The sequence below is a fragment of the Lynx rufus genome, unplaced genomic scaffold (assembly GCF_022079265.1).
Source record: "Lynx rufus isolate CCGP_SWC_20201006 ecotype Redwood Valley unplaced genomic scaffold, mLynRuf1.p SCAF_23, whole genome shotgun sequence".
Classification (NCBI taxonomy): domain Eukaryota; kingdom Metazoa; phylum Chordata; class Mammalia; order Carnivora; family Felidae; genus Lynx; species Lynx rufus.
The window spans coordinates 1,946,054-1,968,400 of NW_025814838.1; the positions used below are offsets into that span (position 1 = coordinate 1,946,054).

General features: G+C 57.6%; 3 protein-coding genes across 3 annotated transcripts; 1 reads left to right on the forward strand and 2 right to left on the reverse strand.

The window, feature by feature from the left end:
* Positions 1-334: 334 nt before the first annotated feature.
* DOC2A (double C2 domain alpha) lies at positions 335-4,239 on the reverse strand. The gene is made up of 10 exons (XM_047087773.1): positions 3,975-4,239; positions 3,539-3,618; positions 3,236-3,310; positions 3,004-3,113; positions 1,341-1,467; positions 1,197-1,256; positions 957-1,120; positions 768-849; positions 581-677; positions 335-480 (listed from the first exon to the last, which is right to left on the reverse strand). Exons 1-10 carry the CDS (start codon positions 4,237-4,239, stop codon positions 335-337), a joined length of 1,206 nt encoding a protein of 401 aa, XP_046943729.1.
* Positions 4,240-10,484: 6,245 nt separating this feature from the next.
* Positions 10,485-12,013, forward strand: CUNH16orf92 (chromosome unknown C16orf92 homolog). Its single transcript, XM_047087839.1, has 3 exons — positions 10,485-10,678; positions 10,979-11,137; positions 11,253-12,013. Exons 1-3 carry the CDS (start codon positions 10,615-10,617, stop codon positions 11,342-11,344), a joined length of 315 nt encoding a protein of 104 aa, XP_046943795.1. The 5' UTR covers positions 10,485-10,614; the 3' UTR covers positions 11,345-12,013.
* Positions 12,014-12,534: 521 nt separating this feature from the next.
* On the reverse strand, positions 12,535-17,440 carry TLCD3B (TLC domain containing 3B). Its single transcript, XM_047087765.1, has 5 exons — positions 17,316-17,440; positions 16,326-16,409; positions 13,514-13,748; positions 12,986-13,081; positions 12,535-12,822 (listed from the first exon to the last, which is right to left on the reverse strand). Exons 1-5 carry the CDS (start codon positions 17,438-17,440, stop codon positions 12,535-12,537), a joined length of 828 nt encoding a protein of 275 aa, XP_046943721.1.
* Between the last annotated feature and the right edge of the window lie 4,907 nt (positions 17,441-22,347).

Below are 22,347 nucleotides of genomic sequence, written 5' to 3' on the forward strand. Positions count from 1 at the left end.
TCCGACCTCCTCCCTGTGGGCCGAGGGGGACGGGGCAGCCTGGAGAGGCAGGAGAGAGGAGCGCAGCCCCCTGCAGGTGTGCACAGGATGGGTGTTTGCATATTTGCGTAGTAGCGAGTCAGGCAGGAGGAAGTTTGCATATGTGAATATAGATCTCCACGGTCCCTCACGAGAAGACAGACCCACGGTCACGCAGACTCTCACAAAATAAGACAGGTAGTGGGGGGCGGGGCTTCCACCCCGTGTAAACGTGCAACACACTCGTGCGAAGGTTGGGTACTGGACCTGGCCCCGGGGGAGGGGGGGGCCCTGTGCTGGGCAGGTGTGGTCCCGCTCAGGCCGAGGGCAAAGCCCCGGCCGCAGGGGGCAGCTCGCTGGTGAGGGTGTGCCAGCGTTCCAGGGCTGCGTCCGGCTGCTGCAGACAGTCACGCCAGTGCTTCCGGGCCTCTCCCCGAGCCCCAGGCCCCAGGGACACGCCACCTGGGAAGCAGGGAGAGGCAGGCAAAAGCAGGGCCCATCTCACTGCGGGTCTGCGCCCCCCCACCCCCATCAGCGCCACCCGGCAGGCTTCCCTCCTCACCGATGAAGTCGTTGGATTTGCCGATGTCATAGTCCCAGACTGTGACTTCCAGAGTCTTGGTGGCCAGAGCAGAGAGCTCCATCTCGTAGAAGAAGTCCTGGGGCAGAGCAGGCCACATCTTCCCTGAGGCCCTGGCCCCTGTCCCGAGCCCCAGCCCCCCTTGATTTCTGAGCCCTGCCCCACTTACCTCGTTAAATTCTGGATTGAGAGTCTTCTTCTTCACACACGTTTTATGCTTGGATTTTTTATCCACGTCAGGCCTCAGGTACCTGCCGAGGAGGGGGTGGCGGAGGAGTGGGGAGGTCAGGGGCAGGTGAGGCCCCGGGGGAGGATGGGGCAGAGGTCAGGCTCCCTGGGGAGGGAGGGGTGGGCTCACGTCTTGACGTAGGGGTCTGAGTAGCCATTGACGTCCATGGCGGCCAAGTGGGCACAGCGCACGATGCCCACCAGCAGCCCCCGGCGCCGAGAGCTGTAGCTGAGACTCAGCAGGATGCGCCCACGCTCTTCCAGCAGCCCGGGGCCCTGCTCTGCCTGTTCCAGCTGTGGGGCAGATGCAGGGGTCAGCCTGCATCCTCACCACCCCCCCCCCAGGTGTGGTCCCTGTGAGGTGCCTCACCTCCTTCAGGTAACAGGAGATGCCCCTCAGCGCTGCTGACATGGAGGAGGGTGAAGCCAGCTGAGGGGGCAGAGAGAAGGTTCTGGAAACCGGCCTCCCCAGGGCCCGCTCCCCCCACCCGGCACCCCACAGCCCCACACAGACCGGGACCTGGCGCTCAAGGCAGATGTTAAAATGTTTCTTCTGTGAAGGCTTGAGGCGGCGGAGGGGTACTCTGATCTCCCCAATGAATTCATTGTGGCTCAGCTTGTCCTCGTCACAGACGGAGATCCTGGCAGGGAACTGCAGGGTCAGGGCCCCCTGGCGTACCTGAACCTGCTCCAGTGTGGGGAGAAGGGTCCTCCGACCAAACTCTGAGCACCTGAAGCCAGTGCTAGCTGTACCCTAAATACTCTGCGCCTCGCCTGTCTCACGGGCCGTGTGGTGAGCACCAGGCCCGGAGCTTGAGAAGGGTGCTTTGATTTGCCCTGTTCCTCCACCCCTCCCTTTCCAGCTGCCCAGGCCACCCCCGGTCCATCAGGACCTGCGCCGCCACTGTGGGAAGCCCTCCCAGATCTTGAGGCCACTACCCTCCACTGCCTCCACTCAAGAGCCTGGGGACGGGATCCAACTGAATGTGCCCAGGGCATGCACTGGTGGATGTGGGTCACAGATTCAGTATGTGAGGGCTAGAAGGGCCTTGAGCAGCCTTGCGCAGCGGGACAAGGATCCCACACCTCCTCTGACGCTCCTGTCCTTTTCTGCACGGAGCCGGGGAACCAGCCTGGGAGGGATACGGGAGCCCAGCCGTGAAGCAATGGTTGCTTTTAGTTCCATGCGTCCCCTTCTGCAGCCCCCTGCACTTTCTTTTGTCCTGATGCTCTTGAGGAGCTATGTCATGTAGGGATATTTATACCCCAGCTCTGCCACTTGCTGGCCACCTATGTGACCTTGGACGAGTCACTTAAGCTCCCTCTACCTCAATTCCCACCTCTAAATGGAGATAGTGAGTACCTACCTCCCAGAACTATTGGGATCAAGGGAAATAAATGTAAAGACGCATAGCCCAGGGCTGGGAGCACTAGTGAGCACTCAGTTATTGGGCCTAATTCTCTCCCATCTGAAAGATGGGCCAGCCTTCCTGGAGTCAGGTCTGTCCTTCCCTCCAGTCTGCCTCACAGCCAACACAGGGCGATCTCCAAAACACAACCCTGACTGTGCGCCTGCCCCAGTACAAACCTTCCCCTGGTTTCCCAATTTGCCAAGAGCGCCGATAAAGGTCTCCCAAGCCTGGGTTTTGCTGCCCTTCACTCAGGTCGGGGACTACACCCCCCACAGCTCCCTCTCCTGGGGTGATGGAGCAGGTTTCCTGTCCTGATGGATGTTAGGGAGACACAGGCAACAGCATGGTTGCTACACAGGTCTGACTTGTCAGGGGCTCTGAGGAGGGGTCTCGGTGACCAGAGAAAGCTTCCAGGAAGAGGCACAGCCTAAATTTTGAGTGGGATTTAGTCTGGCCAAGAGAGAGGAAGCAGGGAGCACTTTCCATGGAAGAGACACAACAGGCAAAGGTCAGGAGCATAGAACCTGACCACTCCGAAGACAGCAGTCCTCTGTTGGAGCAGCAGTAGGAGGAGATATTTGGGGAACAGGAATGCCAGGGAAACCTCTGGCCTACTGCCGAAGGGGATGGGGAGCCCGTGATTGTTCTTGAGCATCTGAGAGGCACTTAATGGGAGGCAGATCAACCAAAGAAGGTGCCAATGACAGCTGTCCCAGAGGACAGCTGAGATGGAATCCTTGGTAACAGGGAGAATGGAGCGCTCACCTGAGCACCTTGTGGGTGATGTCATCATCCGTGATCCCACTGTACGTCAGATCTTCATTCCACACGGGATTCAGCGTGTTCCTCTGAGTCTTAGTTTTTAGCTTATTGGCCTGAGGTGTGGGGGCAAACGTTCTCAGGACATGTCCCCCTGACCCGTGGAGGCTGAAGGTAGGGGAAGGTTGGGGGCAGACCCACAGGCCGGGTCAGGCTAGGGGAGGAAGGAGGACGATACCTTGCAGGCTCCAGGCAGCAGGTGCAGCTTGACGTAGGGGTCGGCCAGGCCATTGAAATCCATGGGCTTGAGGCCCTGCAGGGGAGCGGAGGGAAGAGGGCTGTAGGCTCCCAGCCCTCCCTCTCTCCCTCCCTCCCTCCCTCCCTCTGCAGAGTGGTTGTGGAGAGTCAAGAAGAAGGGTGCTGGGGGATAGGGGGAGGGGGAAGGAGAAGGGGTCCAGCCCAGGGAAGGAAAGGTGGAAAGTCACCCCTCCCAGGGTGCGAGGCAAACAGGGCCAGGGCTTGGGGGGCGGGGAGAACCCACCTTGGCCCTGAGGATACTACAGTGCAGAGTGCAGGAGGCCTGGTCGTAGAGAAGGTCAAACTCCAGCATGCCCAGGGCGGCTGCAGAAGAGGGAAGAGTCAGTGTGTGAAGACAGGTGTGTGAGACCGGTGGGCAGACGGGCTGTTGTGCTGGCGGTGAAGGTGTGTGCCCGGCTGTGTCTGTCAGCCTGCGAGTGTGTGCGCGCATCTGGGTCCCTGGCTGGGCCGTGACTGGGGCTGTGTGGGTGGTTGAGTGTTTCAGCAGAAATATTGAATATTGAGCCTTGCTGAAACTGTAGCCTCCACACTGACTGCAGCCGTGGTGGGCCCGCCTCCCCCAACGCGCCCAGCAGGGCCCCAGCCCCTTTCCACAGCCCTGAGGCGGTCCCCCCCCCACCCCCCGTTAGCCCCAGGGCCCTTCAAGCCCCCAGACTCACTGGTATCATCCGAGTCGTAGCTGTCCACCTCGGCTCCCTCCTCGGGCGTGGTGGCCCCAAGGAGGGCTGCAGGGGGGGCCAGGGCCAGGGGGGCCAGACGAGCAGGGGCCTCCCTGAAATCCCTGCCCCCGCCTTCGGGTCCTGGTCCCCGGCGGGGGAAGTAGTCAGAGATCTGCCGGATGGGCCGGATGGGCCCGGGGCACACGTTGATGGCCATGTGCTCCTGGATGTTGATGGTCATGCGGTCGCCCCTGCGGCCCCTCATGCAGCACCCTTGGCTGCGGGAGGGAGGTCCAGGAGAGCATGAGCCCAAGACGGACTCCTCATACCTGCTGTCTGCTGGCTGAGGGCCAGGCGGCAACCTCCCCAGTTGGTGGGGCCCTCACCGGCCTCCCTTCCCAGGTGTCCAGGGAGAGGGTGGCCTGTGCCAGCTGGTGGGCAGGCAGGAGGCCTGGACCCTCCAGACCCCAAGCTTTGCTCCTCAGGGGCTGGCCTGCCAGCCCTCCCCCCCACCCCATAAGTCCTGGCGCCACCTCAGCCATGCCCACATGCCTTTGGATTGTCCCTATGTCATCTTCCCAGCTCCTGCCCCTCCTCCTGGTCGGCCGTCTGCCCCCCCACCCCACCCCTGGGCTCTGCCTGCTGGGAAGCAGCCCCACAGGCCCCCTCCTCTATCTCTCTTAAGCTCTGTCCATCCCTCTGCACCAGGCGCTCCTCTGGACCGGGTGTCACCTTCCCTCTAGGCTTTCATTGCCCACTGCCCCTTCATTCAGCCCCAGGACCTGCCTGCCTGCCTGCTTGGTACCACCCCCCCCCCCAACCCTGCAGCCCAACCCCGGGACCCCTGCCTCCGATGCCTCCTCCTGAGACTGGCTCTCCAAGAGGAGCCAGAAATTGCAGCCTCCGGGGAGCTAAACACCCCGTGGGCACAGAAGCTAGCACACACGCTCGCTGTCACCCTCACGCCCCCCGGCGGCCCAGCCCTCTGCACCTGTGTCTCTGCCTCCAACAGGTGCCCAAGCACTGGGGGGATGGCGGGTACAGGCTGGGCGGTGGCAGCCGGCGATTCCCGGGGCGGCCAGCGAGAAGAGCGCGGAGTCCGGTGGTGAGAGCCGAGAGGGAGGGAGGGAGAGCAGGAGAAAGTGCGAGGAGGAGGGGGTGAGCGAGGTGGAGGCGAGGAAGCAGCCGGCGCAGGCGGCGGGGGGCGGGGAGGGGCGGCCGGAGGCTGGGGAGGGGGCGGGACTCTCCCGCCGGCGTCCGCCGGGCACACTTAGGGGAGCACGCGAGTGCACACACACACACACACACACACACACACACGGGCACTCCCGAGCACACGCCTGCGCCCACGTGTGCACGCTCGCACACATGCACAAACCCACCCCGGAGAACTTCGCATGCACACACTCGGAAACACACGGGCTCCCTGCGCCACCGGGAACCGGCAGCGAGAATTGCCCGGTGTTCCCCAACTCCCCGGGGACCCGGGCCTCCGCCCCCGCCCCCGCCCCCGCCCCCGCCCCCGCGCCGGGCCCGCGGCCCTCTCTGCCCTGTGGTCTCCTCGTTTCCAGGCCGGGTCTGCGGGGCCCGACCACCCGCCCGGTTGCCATGGCGACGCCCGCTCCTCCTCCCCCTTCCCCCCCCAGTAGCTTCACGCCCCTCCCCCACGGAGAGCGTGTCGGGGAGGGAGTAGGTAATCAGGCCCCCCCCATCCCCAGACCCGTAGGGGCGGGGCTTAGAGTTCCGCAGTGACCCAGGGGTGGGCAGGGGGAGGGGATCTGATCCGCCCGCGGCCGCTGGCCTGGGATCTGGGGGTCCCCGAGCCAGGCTTGGGGAGCCTCACCGTCTGAGGGAGGAAACAGGTCCGAGCCTCTTCTCTGTGGCCGTTCAGGCGTCTCTCCTTGTGGCCCACCCTAGCCTCTGAGGGCCGGGGTCCCCTTCTCAGGGATGGCATCTCCCTTGGGGATCCACCCTCCCTCACCCCACCCCCTGCCATCTCCGATTCTGTCCATCAGGCGGGAAGGGCCGTCCGGCTTCGCTCTGAATGCCCCTGAGCCTTGCAGTTCAGCTCCACACCAGCCTGCCATTTCCCACCTGAACCCTGCCATCTGCCTGTCAAACTCCAGCCTGAGATCTTTGCTCTTCCTTGCCCTGAACTCGCCATCCCCCAACCCCACCCCCGCCATCCCTGCCCAAGACTGAGTCCTCAGAGTTCTCACAGTGGCCGTCAAGGCCATCCAGCCCAAGACCCTGGCTTCTCCCATCTTGTCACCTCCATGACCTTTGGCTGGCTGGCAGGAATGTTCTTGCAGTTCCTAGAACACACCTGGATCCCTGAGGTCTCTCGACCTTTGCTCACAGGACCTCCACTGCCTGGAAGACCTTCCCTTCCTTCAGGGGTCACCCTGGGTCACCTCTTCCTTGGAGCCTTTCTGGAGCATCCCCACCACACCCCCTAGCTCCGAATGTGCTATCTTAGACTCAGTTCTCACCACCCTGGTTTGTCACGTCTCCCCCACCCCCCACCAGGGAATGCCATGGGGGCCGCCCCAAGCAGGCCTAGCACTAAATTGGCCTCCCTAAGTATTGTGATTTTAAAGTAAGAGAACCGTGGCTGCACAGTCATGTGAATATACTCAACAGTACTCAACCGTATGCCTGCAAATGCTTAAGACGGAAATATTGTTGGGGTGCCTGGCTGGCTCAGTTGGTAGGTCATCCAACCCTTGATCTCGGGGTCGTGAGATTGAGCCCCATGCTGCGCACGGAGTCTACTTCAAAAAAGAAAGAAAGAAAGAAATACCGTTATGTGTATTTTTTTAATGCACGATTTTTTTTTTTTTAATGAGAGAAAAGCAAAGTCAAACCACACTGAGATAGCACTTAGCACCTACCAGATGACAAAACTCAAAGCATCTGTTAACACACAACGTGTGCAACGCTGTGGGTAAATGGGCACCCCCCTCTGCGGAGGCCATTCTGACGGTGGATACCAAGATGACGAATACACAGACTCTTCCACCCAGAGATTCCGCTTCTAGAATTTTATCCTATAGATAAATCCTAGAATTTATCCTCATGCTGGCCCATGAGCAAAACCGTTGGAGTTCAGGATTATTAACCACAGCGCGTTTACAACAGCAAAAGACTGGAAGCAACCTAAGTGTCCACGGGCAGGGGATTCATTCAATCAGGGATGACACAATTTCATACGATGAAATAGTATGCAGCCAGGACAAAGAAAGAGGCCCCTGTGCTCATACTTGTAGAGTCATCATGCGGTCTCAGGTTAACTTAAAGTGCAAGGCAGCACGTACAGAATGAGGAGAAGAGAGTTCATATATGTTTGTTTATGTGTGCCTAACTTATCTCTGGAAGGCTGCCCAAGAAAGTGGTAACTACATTGACCTCTGAGATTGCTGCGAGGGAGGTTTGGGCAGGAATAGGAAAGACTTACTTTCCATCCTTTGTACCTTTTGAATTTTGTACCGTGCGCATATCCTGCCTATTCAAAAGAATACATTAAAATAATATGTATTTAAAGGCAACCATCAGGCTGCCTTCAGGGATGTCCAGGACCAGAGAGGAAGTAGGACTCAGAGACCCTGTCCAGGACCAGAGCCGGCAGGTTTGGAGCGAGGCAGATCTGGGTCTGCGTGAGAGGAGGGGCAAGCTGGACAAGAAGCCAGTGGTCCTGCCTCCTCCACTGTGGCCCCTTTTCACAGCTTAGCTCAGGCCCAGAAGCCCAGGCTACACAAAGCCTTATTGGAGGAACACAGGGATAAAGCTGGAGCTCAAGCCAATAGCAGGGGAAATGGCAGACAGTGCTGAGCCCCGGCATGTTCACAGGTGGAAAGGTTTTCTTCCATCCATTTAGCCGATAAATATTTATGGAACACCTACTGTATACTCTGGTGACAACTGTGACCAAGATCAATGATCTCTAGCTTCACGGCCTTGTAGGGGAGGCGGACAAAGAGACACCTCCAGTGCAGTGAGATTGATGCGGTGACGGGAGATGGTCAAAAGGCCGTGGGAGTTCCCTTCCCAGGGGAAGTGTTTTCTCAGCTGAGACCCGGGAGATAGGAGAAGTCGGCCGGTTCAAGTGCGAGGGCAAGCGTGTCGTAGGCACAGGCGTGTGCAAAGGGTGGCATGTGCCAAGGGAGGGAGGTCGCGGCAAGAGCTGAGGTGGGGAGGTGGACAGGGCTGGGCAAGAGCCTTGCAGGTCAGGGTAAGAAGTTCATAATTCACTAGGCATCACGGGAAGCCATTGGAGGGTTTTAAGTGGTGGATCTGAGTGTTCTGGTTTGTTCTCCCTGAGGGAAGAGTGAACAGAGAGAAGTCAACCAGTCTACAGGCTGTTGAAATACCAGAGGAGGCATGGGGTTGACAGTGGGCAGCAGCGGAGGGGGAGGGAAGTGGGCGAACTTGAGATTCATGTTGGAAAATTGAGCCAACAGGTCCTGATGATGGCTTTGTCAGGAGGTGGGGGGGGGGGAGGGAGGGAGGGGTTGACCTGACTCCTGGGTGTTTGTGTGGAGCAGAGCATCTAGATGAACAATGAGACCGTTCGCAGCGTTGGAAAACAGGAGCCAGTTTGTGATAGGAGAACCAAGAACTCCATTTGGGATCTATTGAGTTCGAGATGGTTTTGGACGTACAGAGACACGAAGCAGGAAGTTGGGTAGAGGAGGCTGGAGCCCAGAGGAGAGGACTAGGCTGGAAATATACATTTGTGAGTCACCAGCATATAGATGGTATTTAAAGCCATGAGACTGAATGAGATCACCTAGGGAGAGAGAATATAGACAGAAAGGAGAAGGTCCAAGGCTGAGCTGGCTGGAGAAGGAGGAACCCTGAAAATTGGTGAGGCAGGGACAGGCGCACCCTGCTGACAGACAGACAGAATGGACAGAGGAAGTAACCTTTAGATTTGGCAAGTTAAAGGGTCATTTGTAGACTTGGCAAGAGTGGCCTCAGTGGAGTGGTGGGGACCAAACCAGGTTGGGAGGGGTTGAAGAATACATTAAAGGTGAGGGAGCGGAGACAGCGAGTGTAGACAGCCCCGAGGGGTTGTCCGTCTATACTCTGAGTTCTCGCCCCTGTGATCCCCGAGGTCAGAGACCGTGCCCTGGCGATTTCTATTGAAGCCATACATGGAGCCCAGCACATAGCAGGAGCTCAATACATGTACCTAATGATTGGATGAATAAATGAACGGATAATTCACTGCCTGTGTCTAAAGGGCCTTTCCTGGTAGAGAGGACAGCTGTATCCTTTTGGGGCAATTGAGAAAACTGTAAGATCCACGCCAATGGCCAAAGGCTCTGGACCCCTTCTCCCAGCTAAACGAGGGAGAGGATGGGGAGCAGTTGCACACAGGCCTGGGGTGGGAACCCTGCTCCACCCCCCCACTCCTCCCCCCCAGCCATCCCCCTGCTCCTCCCATGCCTGTGACTTTGGGGAGAGAAGTGAAGGGGAAACAGTCCCACAGGAGGTCCCATAGATGTTAGTCTGCCTCTCCCCCCCCCCCCCATTTTCTTCTCTCTGGGCTTTATGGTTTAGGAAATAGAAGTTGAGCACGGCAAGGACCTCCCAAGACTAAGGGGAGGAGACTAGATGGGTAGACCCTGAGGGCAAGAAAGATGAGGGGTGGGGATCCAGTGGAGGGGGGTGCCTCCATCATAGGGCAGAGGACGTCCCAACCCACCACAGACCCATGCCTGGTGTAGGGGTAAGTCCTGGAACTGCCACTGTCAGAGATTGTTGAACAGGCAATTGTGTAGTCGGAACTGAGGAGACCCTGAAGTGTCCTTGGGCTTGGGTGGGGCGGGACACATCGGTGACAGACAGGCCCACCTGCCAATCCGAGGGGAGCTAACTCTTAGAGGCTGAGACGGGCCTGCAGGACGGAAAGTGGCTGTTGGGAAGTGACAAATAGAGAAAAGCAGGGACTGGAAATGGGAAATGGGAGGGCCCTTGGGGGAGCCCACCCAGAGAGCGGAGCCTGCGAGGGCTCTGTGGGTGACCAAGAGACCCGCGTCGAGATGGGCGGGGGGCGGGGGGGTTCCTCTGACAACCCTCGCGCCTGCAGTACCTTTTCCTGCAGCACCTGCGGGAAGAGGCGGGAGGAGGGCTTGGAAGGGCTGGAGCCGGGCCTTCCCGGGTGGGAAGGAAACAGACCAACGTGGACGCTGCTGCCACCTAGTGGTACAAGCCTGTTATTTCTCTTGGCTGCCAACCCCAGGGTCTTCCTCAATGGACCCCTAAGAGATCCCTAGGCCCTTGAATTTGGTGACACAAGGCAAAGGGGAGCGTCCGAGAGAAAGATGCACACCCCTGGGAAGTGTGCATTGCCTCCATTGCTTTCTTTGCCCCTCTTTGTCCCTTTTCTGTATAATGCAGGCAGGCTTGCTGTGATGGGTAAATAAGTCGTCTGTGTTAAGCGCTGGATCCAGGGGTAACTGGAGGTGTTTATCCCTGCCCTCCCTCCAGGAAGAACTGCCTGCCACACACAAATGCACCTCTTCTTCGTCCCAGCTTCCAGTACTTTCTCCCCTCAACCCGGAGTTCCTGATCAGAATGGCTCCAGGCTGTGACATCACAGAGCCCCCACCCCTGTCACAGGAGGAGAGGAGTCATGAGGCTGTGGCTGTGGGCTTGGGTGTGGGTGTGGCTGCTGGGGCTGGGGGCCATAGAAACAGGTGGGAAGCTGTCCCGGGAGCCGCGGGAAGGAGAAAGTCTTGGGGGTTAAAGGGCCAGTCTGCCCGAGGAGCTGGGTGGCCAAGGCTGGGCCTTCCTCTTGCCCTCCACATTTCTCTCCATCCAGCATGGGCCTTCTCATGGAGAGCTCAGTTGATCCTTGAGAGATTCCTGGAACAAAATCAAGCCCCTCCATAGCCACACTAAGGCCGTGTGGCCTGACAGGGTCCTGGGTTGGCTTCAGCTTCTTGGGGTAGAGGGCATGGGTCTGCTGGATTCTTGAGGTAGACTTTGCTCCCTAGCACCCAGCCCACAGAGGGCCAACACCTTGACCCGGGGAGCAGAGTCTGTGCTCTTCCTGGACAGACCTGACTTCTTTGATTACCCGGACTCAGACCAAACCAGGCTCCTGGCCGTGGCCCGGTTTATTGGAGAGAAACCCGTCATCTTTGTTAACTCAGGTATGAACCAGCTTGAGACGGCCTCCTTCCTCGCCAGGGTCTGGAGAAGAGCTGCCCTTGGCCCTCCAATTGGAGGTGAGTCCAGGGTCCCCATCTCCCCCTTCTTGTCTAACAGGATACAACTCTGAGTTCTTCTATCACATCCTAGTGGGTGCTCTGGTAGTGGCCTTCCTCTTCCTCCTTTTCCAGTTCTGCACACACATGTAAGCCCCCCCCCCAGCCCCTACCGGCCTCCCGCCCCACCCCAGCTTTCCTTGGGAGAGGCTGAAGGACCCCAAAGCCTAGGGAGGCAGGGCGTGGCCTCCCACTTCTGATCTCATACCCCATAGGAGCTGCCAAAAAGGGGCCTAAGGAGCCGGACAAGGGCCTTGCACTCTGCCCTGAGTGCCCAAACCTGCCCTCCTTTCCCGCTGATGAATAAAAGTCTGCTTTTTTCTTCCCTGACTGCTCGGTAGCCATCCAGGGGGTCCTGCCCCGTCCTGTGGTCATCTGTGCTTTCTGTCCCCAGGCCCCCCCCCACCCTTCCCAGCACCAAAGAACTGGGTGAAGAGGGCCTTGGTGGCGTTCACGCAGATCGTCTTTATTAGCGGTCTGTAAAGCACCTCCCAGGGTCCCCTGACCCCAGACTGGAGGAAGCCTTGAGAGGTCTGTAGCACCAGGGACATGCCAGGGCCCGAGGGCAAGATGTGCAGCCTAATGGGGAAGGGACTGGGTGCCCCTCGCCCGCCCCCGGGGTTGCTCAGCACTGGGAAGGTTGGGGGGTAGCAGCCACCTCCCTCCCCCCATCCCTACAAACTAGTATGAATTTGGGCGAATAAATAAAATAAATAAGATTCCTTAGGCTGGCCTTCCCTAGGGAGGAGCAGTGGAGGCAGCTAGCCCCAAGCGAGGCCTGGGGTGGGGGTGGGGGGGATAGTTAGGGTGTCCCCTCCCTCCCAGATGGTGGGGAACCGAGAGGAGTCTGCAGCAGGGGGGCTGGGATGGCCTTGACAGCAGGGCCTCCCCCACATTCTCCGAGTCCTGGTCCCCTTGAGTCAGTCTCCCCACGGCCCTCTAGCCCTCAGTGGATAGGAAGTGATGCCCCCTTCCTCTGGTCCTTTGCTCCCCCCAGAGCCCCAGGGTTGGTGACGGGAGAAGGGGGGCCGCGCAGGAAGGGGCTTGCTACCCTCAGCTCAGGCACTGCTGGGAGAAGAGGTTCCCCCTCCCTGCCTTCCTTTTCACCTGGTCCCTGACCCTCTGCCCCTGAGGGCAGATGTCCCGCCCCTCGGCCCCTTCAGAGTCCATCTGTCAGTCCCCGGGCTGTCAGGGCAAGAGGCCCCTGGCTCCCACCCCCTGCCCAGCGGCCCCAGAGCCCCGTCCCCAAGGGGTGGGATGGGGAGGGTCCCCCGGCCCCACCCTCAGTCCTGGGTCTGACAAGGGGAGGGCGGAGGGGAGCCCCGGGGCCTGAAGAGGCGGCAGGCCCCGCGGCAGATGAGGAAGAACCAGTAGAGCTGGGGGGCCAGCAGCAGCGCGGCGCCCAGGTTGACGTGGGCCGGGATGGCGAGGGGCACGGCGAGCAGCGGCAGGCCGGCGTGCCGCCCGTAGGCCCAGTACAGGTAGGGGAAGAGCAGCACCCGGCAGCAGAGAAAGCTGATCAGCATCAGGGCCCCGTTCACCTTGTGCAGCAGAGTGTGCTGCTGCTTGTACTGCGGGCGGGCAGGGGGCAGAGTGAGCGGGGCGAGGGGCCCCACCCTCGGCCCACTGCCCCCACTCAGCCCCCCAGAGCCCTGCCTCCCCCGACCCCGGCCTGTAGCCCCTCCCAGGTTTGCCCTCCCGTGGGGCCCGCTACACCCTCAGGTACCCTCTCACCTGGATGAGGATCTTGCCAAGGCAGACGAAGGGGGTGCTGACCTCAGCCATCAGCAAGCAGCCTAGAAAGAAATCTCCCTTGCCCTGACGCCACACCTGCGAGGAGAGGAAGGAAACAGCTTGACCTCACCCTGGACTCCCTCCCTGTCTCCTCTTGGCCACTTGCGGAGATGCTTGACCCTGAAAGTCTGAACACGTGCGTATAGCAGCAAAGCTGCGAGCATCACTCACTGTATCCCTCCAACCGTCATCCTGCAGGTGAGATCGCTCTCCCTTATATCACAGATGAGGAAACTGAGGCTCAGAGACATGCAGCCACAGGTCCCAAGCACCACGGCTGAGCATGTCCAGCCCAGGCCAGGCTGACCCCACACCCTCACGCTGTTTGGGGCCGGTCTGGTGCTCGGGAAACCCTCTGTGGAGACTCTCCCGAACCTGTCCTGCTATTGAGACCCGGCCACAGGGCTTCCCCGGTTCCTGCTGGCATGAGCAGGACAGGAGACTCTGGCTTTCTACACCCCGACTCACCACCGACAGCGGGAAGCATACGAGCACCATGACGGCGTGGTGGAGCACCATGAGGAACTCCTTGTGCAGGTAGCCGCGTGCCACGGCCCAGGTGCTGCCTGGGGCTCTGGCCCCCCCTTCGTCCCCTCCGTGCCCCTTGACCTGGTGCTTGTGCCAGTGACAGAGGAACATGGCGTAGATGTCATAGATGAAGTAGGGCACTGCAAATTGCGTGTAGGCAGAGGAAAGCCAGTGTCTGTTGGGCAGAGAGAGAGAGAGAGAGAGAGATCAAAGAGGAAAGGAGAGGGACAGAGCAGCCACCAGGTGCCACAGTCAGCACTGGACGTGCCACATGAGTCAGATCTCAAGTGATATTCACAACAACCCTGAGGCGAGAGTGGACTCTCGAATTACATGACGGAACCCAAGGGTAGAGGGCAAGAAACTGGCCCAAGGTCACACCGTCACACCGCTGGTAGGTAGTAGTGCTGGAATTCAAACCCAGACTGTCTGATCTCAGAGCCCACCCATTTTTCATATTCATTCATTCATTCATTCATTCATTCATTCATTCTTCTCTCTCTCTCTTTCTGCAATATGGTAGGCAAGAAAAGGGAAAAGATACCCAAAGACAGCCACAGACCATAGGGCAGTGTGAGAGTGAGAAAGCAAGTTCCGGCAAGATATGAGAGACAGCTGAGGTTAGGACAAATAACAGCAGAAGAGGCAAGAGCAGTGGAGAGGGATCAGAGTGGCCGACATCCATTGACTGCTTATTACAAGCAGGCGCTGTCCTAATAGCTAAAACCCTTCACATACATAGACTTATTCCCTCCCCACAAAAAAACTTCATACAAAGTAGGTATGGTTATCACCCCCATTTCACAGACGAGGAAACTGAGAGATTAGGTAACTTGGCCAAGGAATAACCATGAGAGAAGTCTGGTTCCACAGCCTTCGCCTAGAGCCCCACTGTCTCTAGAAGATTCGAGACAGGTGTCACAGACGGGCCTTTGCTAGGGATTTGGTGGTGCTTTCAGTGCTGGTTCTTCCGCCTGAATGTGGTCCAACCTCTTGCTTTTTCAGGTACAGCCAAGCATTAAGGCAAAAACGCTGAGCGAAAGGAGCCAAGAGCAGAGAAAGTTCTGTGTACTTTGGGAGTAAACAAAAATGAAAAGTGCATGAATGTGCAACATTGCATTTTTCTTCTTGACTCAGCATGTTGGACACTGTCTCTTCAATCCTGTAGCCCTGTGACAGCTCTGAGGTGGGAGTGGGAGATCAGGGAGGTAGGGCCCTGGGAACTCGCCCAGCAAGGCGGAGGGATGAAAGCAAAGTCAGCCAGAGTGATGCAGAACGAGAGTGGAGACAAAATATGAGGAGCTGCTGAAGGGAGAAGTGGAATGAGGCCTGGTTGGGGGGGGGGGGGAACGGGGGGCGGTAGTGCAGCGAAGGATGGAGTGAGATGAAAACAGAAAACAGAATGCAAGCCCTGGGCCAGACTGGCCTGGAGGAGGACAGGCAGCCCAAACTGTCCCAAGAGAAGTTACAGTGGGAGTGGCTGGGAGAGCTGGCCCCAGGAGCTGAGTGGCTTGTGGGGAGGGAGGGCCAGGACCCGCGCTGCACCTTGAAGAGTTAAGCCCATCCCCACCCTCTCAGCAGTTAGGTGCTCAGAAGAAGGAACAGCTGTTGTCCCCGCATTAACCCTGATCTTGGACACCCACCTGAGGATTAAAGGGGGAGGGACGAGAACAGACCTGAGTTGGGGGAAGGAAACGTAAGAGCCAAAAGGTGACCTCTGTGTGAGAAGGCGAGAGCAGGATAAGCCTGGGAATCCAGGCTCATCTTAGAACCAGGGGTGGGGAAGAAGCAAAGAGGGCAAGAGGAACCCAAGTCACCAAGATGTGAAGGAAGAGTTAAGCACCCACTGTGCGGCAGCCAGAATTGCTCTAGGCATTTGACACACAGCTCAGTTCCTCCTCATGGCAGCGCTTCCAGGAAGGGATGTACCTCACCCCACAGATAAGGGAACTCGTCTGTAGAGAAAGAGGGGCACGCCAGGTCAGGGTCATCCAGACAACGTTCCTGTGGCCCCACAGTCACCAGAGAAGGGGGTCAGGGCCAGAAGTCAGGTGTGGGGGGTCTTCAGCACCCTCCCAGGCAATTCTGCAGCAGCCCGTGGGTCGCCTGGAGCCGGCCCGTCAGCACCACGGACAGGGCCCCTCTCCTTCCTCTGGCCGCCCCACCTCCTCAGGCCTGGGCTTTTTTGGCAAGCACCGGGCACTGCAGCAGCTACCAGTGCCAAATTTTGGCCTCTTCACCCTTCTCCTCCCCCTCCCCCACTGCCTAACCATTAGTGGCCTTGTCTCTGTCATCTCTCTCCTCTGTCTCTCTCTTGTACCCAGCGCTGGGACTGGACACCTGGGTTCTGGGAGGAGGTGAGGGGTGAGCCCAGCATGAGGAGGAAGGCACCCCATGTGGGTGCTGATTAGAAAAGGGGTCTGAGGGATGTAAGGGTGGGAAGAAGTCGGGAGGGAAGGACACACAGGACCTACTAGTATGAGGGTACGAGAGGCCGGGAAGCCTAGGGGCTGCTTTGACAATCCTTTCTGATCGCCACTCCTTCTCCTCCTAGTTCTGACCTTTAAGGACAGGACAAGGATAAATTTATCCCTGGGTGTTGAGTTGCAGCTAATGCAGTTAACTTGCTCAGTCCCAAGTGAAGGGCTCGGGGACCATTGAATGAGTCCCGTAGAAGACCTGGGGTACTCGGGAGTCACACACACACACAGGCTGCTGGAAACTTGGGCAAAGGCGGTCTCATGGCACTTACTGGTCATCAATGATGTGCTTGCAGGAGGTGGAGACGATGTAGCCAGCTGTGGAGGCCATGACGGCTTGGACAGAGGACACTAGCCTAGGGCGAAAGAGGGAGCCGTGGTAGACAAAGGAGACGCAGATCTCAGTTTCTCCTCTTTACTGTCCACTTACTGCGCTTCGGACTCGGGCACCTCTCGGGCCACTCTCTGCCCATCTCTGCCTGAGGCTGGCTTGCCCAGGGCTTCCCCCAGCCTGAGGCTGGGGGACTTGCCCAGCTGCTACTCCTCAGTCCACCCAACTCCTCACTGCCATCTTCCTTCCCTCAGTTGTGGACACTGAGTCGCCCTCTTCTCATGACCAGGGAGGTCATCTTGAGGTGAGACGGTGCTGATAACGAGGTCTCTTCCCAGGGAGAGGCAGGAAAGGGACAGCACTGGATGGCAAGAGGGAGCCCTGGGCCTGTTCTTGCAACATTCAGCCACCCAGTCATGCCACTCATCACCTGGTCCCTCAGTGACCTCAAGTTCCCCCTGGCCACTTTCCCACTCACTCTTTGACTGCCCCCGTGCTCCCCTCCTCAACTCTGGCCCTTATTCTGGGGTTGTACTGAGTTGAACCATTCACTCCTCTGTCCCTTGTGCCCTCAAACATATGCCCTGAACAATAAATACACAGCTCTCTGCCCCTTGCCTTATCCCCTAATATCTTAGAGGAATGTTTCAGTCACACGCTGGCCCTGTTTTGGAGGCTGGGAGGGTGAATGGGGGAAAGGAAGGAAAAGCAGTCTGGATACTAGTAGACCAGATGGCTGGGTTTGGACGAGGTCTCCTGGGACGGCGAGTAAGGCAGTGAGGGAGGAAGGAAGCTTGGAGATAAAGCCCACCAATCACTTCAGGAACCCCCAATCCCCCATGAGCCAAGGGTCCAGGGAAGGATGGGATCCCTTCCACCCCCATAATGCTTGAGGAGGGGAGAGGGGCTGAGACGAAGGGAGGCAGTTTACCTGGCTGAGACAATGACCGCGTCGGCCTCCTCCCAGCGCAGCTGGGGCAGCCGCTGGAGCGTGTTCTTGGAGAGGAGGAAGAGACCGGGGAACACCACCCCCCCAGCCACCATTGGGGTCAGCATGGTGGCTCAGGCCTCAGGCAGGGAAGCGAGAGGCCGTGAGGGGGCAGGGAGGCCGAGCTGAAGGGAGTTTGAGGTGGAGAAGGGACACCAAACCAGGGAAGGAGAGAGAAAAAGAAAAAGGGGCACAAAGGGGACAGGGCGGGGACAGGATGGGGCAGGCGAGTCAGACCAGAGGAAGGGAGAATGGGAGTTAGATGAGACTGGGGAAATGGGGAGAGGCTGGGGAGAGGGAGGATCCGGGAAAGGGAGCGGGAGGAAGCTGGCCAGAGGGCTGGAAGCGAGACGGGAGGAGAGGACTTGGTCAGAGGACAGAGAGGGAGAGGGTACCGGAGGAGGAGGATGCGGGTGGGGGAGGGGAGGGAGAGAAGAGGCAGGTGGGGAGGGGGGGCTTACGTGGAGAGGCTGGGAGGACCCGAGAAGGCGGGGTGGGACTGTGGTGCCAGCCCTGAGAGGGAGGGAGAGGGAGGGAGGGAGGGAGGTGGGAGGGAGGGAGACAGAGGAGTGGCCGGGCAAGTGGTCAGCGGTCAGCACTGCTCTCCCGCCTCTCGCTGCTGCCACGGTCCCCGCTGCCCGGCCCCGGAGGCTGCACGGGGCATTATAGAGAGTTCGTGCCCAGCCCCCTGCCCCCTCGGAGGGGAGGGGGAGGGGGAGGGGGAGTCACCAGCTTGGGGAGGGCGGGGGGGAGGGGTGGGGAATGATGGCACCGACCAGACACCAAGAAACCGGACCTGCAGCGCGTCTCCCATGCAGCTCTGAGCCACAGCAGCGGCTGCGACAGAGATGGGGGGAGCAGAGAAAGAGGGAGGGGGAGGCCCTTAAAGAGACAGCAGCTGCGGCGCAGGGGGCTGCTGGGGACAAGGGCCAGGGGAGGGTCAGCTCTCCTCTTGGGGAGAAAGGTGGCCCTGGGGTCCCTGGCTAGCTGGGAGGGGGCTCTGAGCCGTCAGATGGGGGCTCGACCCTGTTTCCCACCAGTACATTTGCAAATGCCTACCATTTCTTCCGCTGCCAATGCCTCCCGACACTTGTCCCTCAGTGACCCGCTGGGGTCCCAGTTTAAGGGTGTCCCTCCAGCAAAGAGAAAAAGAGGATTCCCTGGAGGAGGGAGCAAGACAAAGTGGTGCATCTTGCTGTCTCTGAAGGATGAGTTTAAGGACGCATGGGAATAAAAACACCTCAACACAGCATCCTTTCAGGCTCTGAGATGCCCACCCCCCCCCCCCCCGCCAACACACACATCCTTCATTCCAATGGGAAGAAGAAAATTCTAGGTATACATGAGGTGTCTCCTGACTGCTGCAAGACTGCCCTGTAATCTTGTCTAACTATCGTAATAGCACTGAGGTGACAGCACTTATCCCCTTTTTACAGGTCAAGAAATGGTCCTGAAGCCTTCAGTGGCCCTCCCCAAGGTCCCATAGCTAAGAAGAGGCAGGAACCTTCTCGTGCTGGGTGTCAGAGTGGCTGCAGGGTTTGAAGAAGAACACCTGCCTCTCTGAAAACCCACCTGGAGCACAAGGAGGCCCTGCCCCTGTCCTTCAGGCTGCCTGGCCTCTCCTGGCCTCCCCTAAGCACTGGTCACTTTGCTTTTTCTTCCGGTTTATCATCTTCCTGGCTCCCCTTCATTTTCGACTTCACAGAACAGCCCAGTTTCCCAGAAAAGGACCTCAAGGATTAGCTGGTTCGAGCCCCTCATTCAAGCACAAGGAAATCAAGGCCCAGTGATTTGTGTGTCCAAAGCCCAGCTGGAACCCTCTGAGCGGCTTCTCACCCTTTCGTGCTGCCTTCCTGGAAGTTGGCCTTCCTGGCCTGCACCCAACTGTCCTACGGACTTCTGCATGATGTGGGGCCTGTACCCACACCATACTTTCGTTTCCAGGCCTGTCCTAAGGTGCACCTCAATTAGCAGCCCTACGATTTGCTTTTGCCTGTCCTCAGACCATTCCATTTCCTCCCCAAAAGAGAGGCAAAAGGCTGGATTTGCAATTTTATGCTGCCCTCTAGTGGCACGAGGAAGGAACAGATCCTGAGAGGTCTCTGGCCTTAGGCAGAAGTTGGGGACAATTTAGAGACAATAGTGGACCCAGCTTCCTGACTCCAGGGCTTCCCTTCAGGGGGAAAAGAACCCAACTTTTTTTTAAGTTTATTTATTTATCTTGAGAGAGGGAAAGAGAGCAGGGGGAGGGTCAGAGAGAGGGGAAGAGAGATTCCTAAGCAGGCTCAGCACTATCAGCACAGAGACAGATGTGGGGCTCGATCCCATGAACTGCGAGATCATGACCTGAGCTGAAATCAAGGGTCGGAGGCTTAACCGACCGAGCCACCCAGATGCCCCAGAACCCAACTTCTTGAGTGTTCACTGTGTGCTGGGCATGAGGCAAGGTGATTTATGTTCATTCTTATTTAATCTCCCAAAATGGTAATATATGTTTGATGGACAAGAAACAGGTTTAGAGATTTAAGAAACAAAAGACAAAAAAACTCGAGCAAGATAACACAGCTACGAAAACTGGCAAAACTGGATAGCTCCAAAGGCAAAGAGTAAAGCCACTGAGTCTGGGGGAAGATGGGCACCATCCTGGGGGATGGTAGGGCACCATAACTACTGGATTGAGCACAGCAAACTTGGCCAAGTTGTGGCTTCTCTGCAGATGACATGAATTACAGCAGGCAGAGACACTTTTCTGTCCTCCAAGAATTCACCTAGACACCCAAGTGAATTCTGCCTTCTGCCTGCTCTCTCTCCTACCTAAGTTTCCATGATAGGTCACATGTACATTAAGCTGTGTCAAACAGGTCATAAATTTGCAGTGTAAGGGCCCCAATCCAGCCCACAGGCATGCTTTGTTCGGCTAGTATAGAGTTGCCAATACAGAATTTTCTGAAATTCCAAGTTCTGTGTCAGTGTTTGAAAATTACGAGATTTCCCACCAAAGCTCAACTTCCTTTAGGAAAGAATCCAAAGGCCAGACTACATGGAGCCCACGTTCTAGGTCCATACTATCTGGCTGGAGCTGAGCAGCCGCTGCCCCATTCGATGAGCTCACCAGTCCTCACGGAGCCTGTGGCCTTCGTGTGACTTGCAGGAGTCTGCAGCCCCGACTTCGGAGATATGAACTCAACCGACTCAACTCAACCCAACATCTCCACAAGGACTGGATGGTGGGTGTTCTTAGTAAGCCCGTTTACAAGTGAGGGCTCTGAAGTTCAGAGAGGTGAAATGACTTGCAAAAGATCCCAGAGCCAGTTTTTTTTTTTTTTTTGACTCATCTCCCCTGGTGCGCGTGCACGCGCACACACACGCACACGCACGCACACGCACGTGCGCACGCGCGCATACTGGGCTTCTGCTCTCACCGCTGACTCTTCCTGAAAGCAGGGGATCAGCTCCACCAGCCCTGGCCCCAGGAAGGATGCCCTCACTCTGTCCTCTTACTTGGACGCCACCAAAACAGCCTCTGGTCTCTCCATCCGCAGGTGGGAGTGGTTCTGCAGGCCCCAGCAGAGGACAGTGAAGCTCAGTGGGAAGAAAATGCAGCCCAGTACAAAGAGCAGGGGCATGCCTGTGGGGGAGGGGGGTAGAGAAGGTGAGAAAAGGTGACCATGAGAACGCCTCAGCACGGTTGGCGTCCCTCAGCCCCAGACACCCCTTTCACCCCAATAACTCAACAGCCCATGGGATCCACCCATCTGTAAGCACCAAAAACCACCAGGCATCTCTCTTCCCTAATCTCTTTGGGACCTTTACTGCTCTTTAAATGTCCCTCATCCAGGGCAATTGGACATCCTTTTTTCTTTTTTTTCTTTTTTTTCTTTTTTTTTTTTTTTTATCAACCTGTTCCAACAATTTCAAGCAGTTTCCCTGTCACCCTGGAAGCTGGTCTATACCTCCCAGTCCATCTCACACCTTAAAATTTCTTCTCTTCATCCTCAACCCTAAGGATGTGCCTGCTCTTTCTTAACTCTACCCCGTCCCATCTTCTGCCCCATCCCCAAGCTCTTCGGGTCACCTCTCCCTTCTCCTAGGTCCTCACCTCTGAGGGGACGAGGTGGAGGCTACGGAGGAAGGCTGATGATTCTCATCAGCGCCCGGAATTCAGAAAAAGGAAAGAGGGTGTTCACATCGTAAAGATATTGGAATTTTAAAACTAACCTTTTTTTAAAAAAAGAAAGAGGAAGGCCAAAGTATTATCCCATTGACAAAGGGAAAAAAAAATCAAGAAACAACAGAATCCCTGAAAACAGACGTATTTACATATATGTTATTTTTGTCTGGAAAAGCCTCCCCTCCCGTCCACTCCAGGGAGGGGAGGGGTGGAGAAAGCCCAGGGGGGATGCAGGGAGTTGGGGCCGCCATCCTGCATCCCTTAGGCAGCAGTGAGGGGACCTTCTTTCAGGATACAAGGAAAGTGTCAAACTGCAAGGGCACGAGGCTGAGGCGGCTCTGCTCTGGGGAGGCAGTTGCAGAGGGCGGGAACTTCCCTCCCATTGGTGGACTGGTGGGCGGTTTAGACCATGCTATCCTCCCATTGGCCCACTCTTGACACCTGTGCCCTATCATATGCTTGCTGGCAGCGGGTGGACTGTGGGGCCTTCTAATGCAGAATTGACCAATTAGAACTGGTCATGGCTCAGTGGACAGCTACATTTCCCCCAGAGCTAAAAGAGGAGTAAGGAAAGGGGAGGGAGAAGATAACGCCCTAAGTAGTCGTGGCTTTAAAAGGCAGTACAGTATAGGATAAGAGTTAAGATGGCAATTTCTAGGCTGGGACCATCTGGGCTTCACATTCAGGCTCCGTGTATAATAAAAGAAACATACTGTATGAATCCACTTGGATGAAATTCAAAACAGGCAGAATATCTTCAGTGAAAAATCAGAACAGCACTTAACTTGGTGGGAGGTATTGATG